Raw genomic sequence first — 8,799 nt, forward strand, 5'->3', positions numbered from 1 at the left:
AAGGACTTACTACGGACGACAATTGGGGTGAATAGGAGTAAAAACGCTTTCTTTCGATTTCGATTTGTACTGGTGAACTGATCACATTTACCCTGAAATGCCCCTCGAATGGGCAAGAACGGACTTAACTGACAGTGATGTCCAGGGTAATGTGTTGACGACGGTTTTCGGTCCTACGTGGATCCGGTGGCTGGTTTGATACCGAGAAGGTGTTGAGATGCGATTGCGGGCTTGTATTTACACATTCATGCCAAAATAGCCTGCGATCGACGGTTCTTTTGTTCCACTGCCTGCCGTGACAAAGACGACGAACGTCGTCCTCATTGAGGGCGGTAGCAGTAGCGGTTCATTGTTGCGCGGGTCCTGGCAAACATAATAAATAATACATTTTAAATCCCTCTCTTCGATTGTGTGAAAGTCCTGTTTATTCTTTGAGATGTCAAAAAGAAAAAAAGAATGAAAAGAAACCAAATCAAGAGACGTGTTATTTTGTTTGCACGCTAATTAGGATTTTGGATGATTAGAATTTCCGGTGTGCTTGGTTGCTGCTGTTGTGGTGGGTTCTGGTTCGAGTCGTTTGTTTTTGCCCTCGGCGATTTTGGCTTTTCGTTGCTAACTGCTGAGAATTCCTCGTAAAAGTTTGCCCCATGGTATGGATTCTGTTCGATGTGAAGATATGGGCCGGCGTACTCTGAAATAAAAAATCAAAATTTCTAAAACTGATTCTTCGAACAGTAATCATGTGCCTTGTTTAAGTATTGGATCGTAACTCGAAAAAACGGCTAATTTTAAATTACTTGAAATTCGAAGTATCGATAATACTAATTTGAATGACATAACTAATGTTTTACTCCGTAAATAATGTATAACTTACTTGGAGTAAGAATTTCAAGCTATAATGTTAAAGCTCCTAACTATATGTACTTTGAATTTAATAAATAATGTTATTTGAAGCCAATCATTGGTTCTAGATAAACTAAGCATGTTCACGACAAAATTTGGGCACTCCATTTTGGCATGCCTCGATTTTGGCAACAAAAGCGTCCGTTTTTGGCAACACAAAATATTTGCCATACAAAAATATGCTTACATATCAGTCAGTTTCCGCATAAATAATACCCTTAGTGTGTTCTTGAAACAAAATTTGCTGTTATAGAATGTTTCTAACAATAATATTTTTATTGTTGTAGGACTACGTCTTACTACAGGTTATCAAAAAATTACTTGCACCGAACGGATAGCTCTTGGCGGACTTTTCGAGCACAAAATAGTTGCAATTGTTAATTAATAATATTTACTCAATTTCTAACGCATTTACATTCAATTTTTACATATCAAAAAAGGGTCTCGGTTTTGGCACGGTTTCGATTTTGGCAACATAGGCGACACGCATTTATAACCAAATTCTAAATCCCACTGTAATGGAACTTAAAATTGGATTGAAAATTGGATTTCAATTTAGGGAAATTTGGACAGAAAATTTTACTTGGAATTAGATATGAAATCGAACTTGAATCAAAATTTGAGTTTTTTTTAAATTGGACTTGAAATTTTACTTGAATTTGGAATTGAATTATACTTAGATTTCGAATTGAATTCGAAATTATGCTCGAAATTGAACTTAGAATCATAAATTGGATTTGAAATTGGACACAAATTGTAATTAAAGTGCACTTGAGATCCTAAGCAACAATTCTATAGCCTTAGGGGTCAATCCCGGCGTAGTGGTTAGCATTCACGCCTCTCACGCCAAAGACCCGGGTTCAAATCTCCACCCCGCAAAAGTCACGAATGACCTTAAAAGTGTTAAAGTGACTATAAGGCCATTACAAATATTTAAAAAATGTTTTAATCGAGCAAAAAAATATGGATTTTAGGCATTTTTATTTTAAGTGTAAACTTGAAAACCAAATCTATTCTTACTTTTAATATATACGTTGTTAAATTCCATGCAAAAATCTACGAAAAAAAGACAAAAACTAAAGAAAATTTTTTAGCCGATTTTCGGAAATTCCGCTGTTTGAATTTCAATTTCTATTTCGTGCTAGAAGCGCTAACTCAACTCGTACACTCATTTATCAGGTTTTTCAGGCTGTAGAGCCCACAGACAATTGATTTTATGAAAAAAAAATTAACTCATATTCTACAAACTAGTTGAGCCCGAATCTTACGGTCCGGAAAATATAAATGTCTGTTCAGAATTCCGAAAACTGCGGATACATTCCATTGGCCAGTGTTTGCGAAGATCTCTAATCTTTGTATTAGTTCTTTGAGTTCTTATATTACATAATATAACTCTAGGATGTTGTACATAAAAGAGTCATAGTCGGAAACTGAACAAAAAGTTTTTATAGTCATATTGGATTTTATTTAACTGAATAAAAACTTCTGGCTGTTTGCCACATTAATCTAGTCTGATTAGAGTAAAATGTTGATTAGAAAATTCTTGATCGGTCTGATTTAACACCGACCATATGATATTGCGACAAACAATTGAGTTAAGCAGGCGAGTCGAGCAGTCGAATCAGGCAATCGAGTCAAGCAGTTGGGCCCAGCATTCGATTCGAACAGTTAAGTCGAGCAGTCAAATCGAGCAGTCTAGTCGAGCAATTAAATCAAGCTATTTAATCAAACAGGGTCGAGCACTTGAGTCGAGCAGTTGAATCGAGTAGTCGAGTCGAGCTGTCAAATCGAGCAGTTAAATCGAACAGTCCAGTCGAGCAGTTTAATCGAGCAGCCGATTCGAATAGTTCAATCGAGTAGTAGAGTCCAGCAGTTCATTCAAGCAGTCGAATCGAACAGTCTAGTCGAGCAGTCGAATCGAACAGTCCAGTCGAGCAGTCGGGTCGAGTAGTAAGTCAAGCAAATGTGTCAAGCAATCGAGTACTTAAGCAGAGTAGTCCACTCGAGCAGTTAAATCGAGTTGTTCAGTCAAGCAGCCAAGTCGATCTGTCCAATCAAGCAGTCGAGTCGAGCAGTCGAATCGAACAGTTCAGTCGAGCAATTCAGTTCAGAAGGCCAATCGAGCAATCAAATTGAGCAGTCTAATCGACCGTCGAGCAGTCCAGTCAACCAGTTCGAGCAGTCCAGCAGACGACCAGTGAGGTGACTGAGAATGCAACCCATTGCTACGAAAGCATGACGCCCTGTCAGGGACCTGGTTTTAGTTACCGATAAGCCTCTTATGACGTCCTATCAGAGACCTGGTTTTCGGTACAAACATAAGCCTCCTATTTAAATAGATTATTTTTTTGTCCCCCGATTTTTCAAGCCAATTTCCAAGGGGGGGTTGACAAAAACTTATAAAATGATTTGCGATGGCCTAATCTAAAAAAAATTCTAAAGCCGCTTGGTTTTATTTGAATTTTATAAAAGCTTTATTATGGTATTAATCATTACCTCTGGATTTGACATGGTGTTGCGCAATACCAAGAAGCACGGTATGATAACATCTTGACCAAACAGACTTTTTGCTGCTATTTTACGTAGAATATTAGAGTTCAGTTCAGTTCTGTTCAGTTTTTTTTCTTTTTTTCAATACCGTTTATTTATTTTTTGTTCCGTTTTTCTCCTGTTTTGTACCGTTTTCACCCTCACATTTCTTCTTTTTTCTTCCGTTTTTCGTCTTTTTCTACCGTTTTTCTTTTTTTTTTGCTGTTTTGTGTTTCCTGTTGCATTGCTCCGTTTTTCTTCGTTCTGTCCCATTTTTCTTAATTTCCAGTAGTTTTTAGTAATTATCTTTCCCGTTTTCCGTCTTTTCTTTCCTCTTTTTTCATTTTTCGTCTTATTCTAACTCTCATTATCGCCTTTCCTTCTTCTTTTATTCTTTGTTTTTTCTATTTTTATTTCTTTTTTGTCACGTTTATTCTATTTATGGCTACTTTTTCTCCCTTTACTCGTCAGTTTTCTTATTTTGTTTCCCGTCGTTCGTCTTTTCCCCTTTTATTTTATCTTCTTCTTTGGTCCGTTTTTCCTGTTCTTCTCTTTTTGTCACTTTTTCCCATTTTTTGTTTGACCATCTTTTATCAGTTTTCCTCGTTTCTTCAATCGGATTTCTTTTATCTCTCTCGCTATCCTTCTTCTCTATTTTGGTCTCTTGTTCTCTGTTAGGTTTTCCCTTTTGTGTCTCATTTTAACGTAGAACTACGTTTTTGTTTTCTATATTGGGGTGCACTTTAGAAGTTCGAGAAATGAGCATGTAACGAAAAGTGGCTATGATTTGCACGCTTATTACTCAGCCATTATTCAATGGATTTTAGAGATATTTGTATCAATCGAACAGAAATGGGTATGAAACGGGGAAGGCAAACGAGAAAGCGATCAGCACAGCTTTTGCCACATGCAGAAAAATAAATTGTAAATGCAAAGGAATTCTCTATAAATTCAACAAAAAATATTGTAGACTGAAAGCTAGCCCAGATATTTTTTTGATTCTAACTGTTTGACCTTTTAGTTCAACAATAAGGTTTGTTATTTCGAATAATAGCTAGTTTCTATCTATTCTAAAAAAATGTAGAATCCAAAATAAGTATTGTTGGGTTTATAAACGATCTAGTAGAAGCAAGAGAAGTATGAATTCAGTTTAAACAATATTTTTTTGATTCAAAAATATTATACTAGTTGAACTCAACAACAGGTATTTGTTGTTTCAAACTATTATCATTTTTCTGCGTGCAGCCCAAGCTCCTACCTAGCGCCTCCACGCGGCTATATCTGGTAATACTCTATTGAGTAGCTAAGCTTAGGAGGTGCGATGCCGCGTGGTTCCCAGATCTCAAAACTGAGATTTTGGACAGACGGCTGAACCACCAGCATAATATGTTATTTTAATTATTGGTTTCGTTTTAGCGCATCAAGTACCTCCTACTGTACAATGAAAACTTTGGTCGTAACAAGTTTAAATAATGCACATGGATGTCAGAACGCAAAATTAAATTATTGGATATTAGAATTAGATGAACGTAGAAACGAAGAAATGAAGAAAACGTAAAGGCACAAATTCAGTGTATTTACTTGAGGGCAATGTTAGATTATATGTAAAAACTGGCAAGGTAATATATTGTGTGTGCTTAGAATTCCGCGAGATGGAAACTGTCTTTTCGAGGCCCTGGCTCATCAAATGAGCGGACTATTACCCATGAATCCACGTTTTACGACACATGCCATGGATTTGAGATTAGCGGCGCGAGACGTGATTTTGGGAGACATTTCGAGCTACATAAAACAGCTAGAAGATTCGTCAAAGGAGACAATCAGTGAAGATTTCTCCCTAGATTATAAAGTTGACGATTACACAAGAACGTTGGGCCACGCTGGTTTCTGGGGTGGGTCCGAGTGCATATCAGCAATAGTCAATCATTTCAATCAAGACATGTCCATCAAGACAACGCTCTCATTAGATTTGAACCACGATCCGTTAATAGTAACAACCTTCCTATTCTCCGGATTTCATATCGCGGAGAAGGAACGAGGAACCATTATGACAGCATTGTTTCCATCAGGGCAGCTGATCTACAAATACCTGCTGTAATCGTGATTTCGTTTACTTCGATTCTAAAAAAAGTGTGCGAACCCTTGCTATCCAACAGGACAGGAATTATTCCTTACCAGTAAACCTGGACCGAATAGAAGTCCTGAAGGTAAACAATTTTGTAAAAATTCGAAACTTCCCCTTGCTCTTTGATCGATGTTATTATTTAAACATTGAACCTAAACGAATTCGCTGTCCTGAAAGTAAACAAGTTTGAAAGAGTGTCAAGCTATCCTTTCATTTATCCCTACCCTTCGATCGACCTTATCATTTGAACATTAAATCTAGACAAAGTTGATGTCCTAAAAGTAAACCGTTGAAGAAAAGAACGCATCTACATCTTCTCTTCAACTGATTATCTCGATATACTATAAAAATATATTCTAAACAGAAGTGTTGTGTAAAAACGTGGTAGATGGAATATTTTAGCATGTGACATGAGGCATTTAAATTTATTTATTGAAAAACTAGCCAGGAAATTCTTCACAAGCTTTTGGTTTAATTGCTGTTAAGTATAAAAATAACTGAAAAGCAGAGTGCCAAGAAACCTTCCAATGTACTAGGAACGATAATATTAATTGAAAATCTTCCAATCTGCGTGATATTAACTAATATTTTACATGTTAGTTGAAAGACAAGCATACATCAAAGCGATATGCCATTACAAATGGCGTTTTTAACTATTTTCCAATAAATTGATAAAAATGAATTAGTTTCGTGAATGATAACCCAGATCAATTGATTATTATGTTTAGCCAAAATTTTTGCGTTTAACCTACCTGTCATCGGTTTCCAAATGAAGTTATTTGCATCGCTCTTTGGCACCCCTGTTGCGCAGAAACTGGTCCACAGTTCAACCATCATGTGACAGATTGCAGCATCCTTACCACTCACTCCGGGTTGTCCGGGTGGAAACGGAAACAAATACAGCAGATCATCGGAATGGTGAACTCCACCAAGAAATGGATAATGCGATGTATCGGCGCCATATCCGAAACGAGTCGTCTCACCCTGATAGTCAAAGGTGTACAAAAACGTTCCATTCGGATTAAGCAAACTGTTGGCTTGGACTTCTCGCAGCAGTGGAGATTTAATGGTTATGGTTCCAACAATCTGAAAATAAAGTCTTTCAACAGATGTCCCACTTAATAAAATAATAAACTCACATCAACTATGCCATCTAATAGTCTTCTCAAATCACCGCTTTCCAATTGATCGATACTGAACAATGAGTTGATTTGATATCCCACCAACGCTCCCGTTGGATCATCAATACCAAGAATCTGATTGATCCTGTCTAGCAATCCGTATTTTACGAAGTTGCGATTTGCTAGCAAACCGTTAGTCTTAAATGCATCGTAAATCGTGGTGAGCAAAAAAGTACCCTCATGCTTGACCACTCCAGCCATCATTGGAAGTACGCGTCGCTTGTTTCCGGTACGCATAGCTTCCAGTGATGCCTGCGGCATAAATCCATGGTAATCCTCAACAATAAATCTGTTTCCACCGACATGCTGCAATCCTTTGCTCTTCGTAGTCTTCATTTTGTGAGCAACAAAACTACGTAACATATTCCACACATCCATTCCTCGAAGGCAACGTTCAACCACCTCGAAGTTCTGTGAAAAAATGTGTTTCTTATCAATCTTGGAACCATGCTCGGAACTAACCTTCTCACTATGTTCATCGTTTATAGGACAGCCGGCTATCGCTGCAATATTCAGTGTATTACCAACCGGATCCTTGTCCCAAACCCATGGGGAAGCAGTTGCTCCGGACTGTAAAATCACTTTATGAAACAAACCATCCGGAACCAGGGGACTGTGCAGCAGCGCCGAAACGGCAGCCGCTCCAGCTGACTGACCGAACAGTGTAACGTTCTCATCATCACCTCCAAATTTCCGAATGTTATCCCGAACCCATTCAAGAGCGAGTTTAATATCCAGCAGGCCTGCATTCCCGGGCATACCTTCAGTTTTCAATGCCAAAAATCCGAAAGGTCCGAAGCGATATTGGACGACAACTAAAACTACGTCCTTTTCAGCCGTTTTGCTGACAGTTCGGCCTTGTAGAAACAACATTACTGGGTTTCTACTTGTAAGCTAGAATCGCAAATTAGAATTGAAATTTAAAAAAAATTGAATAAATATGTGAATTGAACTCACATCACTGGTGAACACCGAAAGAGTTAAACAATCCTCCAAATCTTCTACGGAATTACGGGATGAATGCGAAGACATAGTCATCAACTGCGGACATGGTAATCCAAATTCCGTCACGTTGCGGACTCCCTTCCAAGGAAGAGTCTTCCTTGGAGCCTACAGCAAACATTCAGTTTAATATTTGCAACTGTAGAAAAAAAAAACAACGCAACACCTACCCGAAACCGAAACTCTCCGGCTGTTGTTTCACCGTATGGAATGCTCAAAAACTGATAAATTTCCCGCCGAGTAAATGCGCTCACAGTCTGGGACCCCCGCAGGGTGCCCAATTCCGGTAAACTCACTTCCGGGTAATTATCAGCGATACAAAGCTGCAAGAAAAGCACAATTCCGATTATAACTTTCATTCTAAATACGTGCAATTGTAACACTTCCGCAACGTCTGCAAAACTGAATGAAACTAAGCCCGGGCGCAGATTAAAATACGCAACAGTACGCAACGTACTGAATGGGATGATCCGAGACACGTACGTACCCACATAACTTCGAATTTCTTATCAAATTTGCGGAATCCACTGACAAGGTCGTACGGGCGGCGTGGCGGCGTTCCAGGGCTCTTCGCTGTGAGACGAGTAAACAAACTTATACTTTCGCCAATCAGCAGCACGTGATTGAACTCCGCCGCAGACGTAATGCGGTATTCTAGTTATAATTTTTTGATGTCATTCACCTCGACGATGATTGAAATCACGCTGCGTATGACATGACAAGACATATGTTTTTGGAAAATAATTAATGTATCAAGAACTGCTAGTTTGAGTAGGATCGTTGGTAGGAGATGGTCGTACAATAATCTGAAACTATGCTTGCTAACGATTTCTTTTATCGATTTCAATGTCAATCAGATGGTTCAGAGGACAATTCTTATATCAATTTTGCACTTTCCCTAATCCAATTTTTCACAATTTAGCTTTAGGTTTGTAATTTGCCATACAGTTACTTTACTTTCATTGCACCGAACGCAACGTGTTTGTAGTATGCAAGCGGCACGCTGATGGTTGCATACAAGTTTTTACGCAAGTGAACTTCGCCACTATGATGAGCCAT

General features: G+C 38.3%; 1 protein-coding gene across 1 annotated transcript; it reads right to left on the reverse strand.

Annotated features, from left to right (window-relative positions):
• Nucleotides 1-500: 500 nt before the first annotated feature.
• Nucleotides 501-8,799, reverse strand: LOC128735188 (glutactin-like). The gene is made up of 6 exons (XM_053829683.1): nt 8,698-8,799; nt 7,911-8,063; nt 7,696-7,848; nt 6,697-7,632; nt 6,310-6,643; nt 501-691 (listed from the first exon to the last, which is right to left on the reverse strand). Exons 1-6 carry the CDS (start codon nt 8,797-8,799, stop codon nt 501-503), a joined length of 1,869 nt encoding a protein of 622 aa, XP_053685658.1.

This window comes from Sabethes cyaneus, chromosome 2 (genome assembly GCF_943734655.1).
Source record: "Sabethes cyaneus chromosome 2, idSabCyanKW18_F2, whole genome shotgun sequence".
In the NCBI taxonomy this organism is placed as follows: Eukaryota; Metazoa; Arthropoda; class Insecta; order Diptera; family Culicidae; genus Sabethes; species Sabethes cyaneus.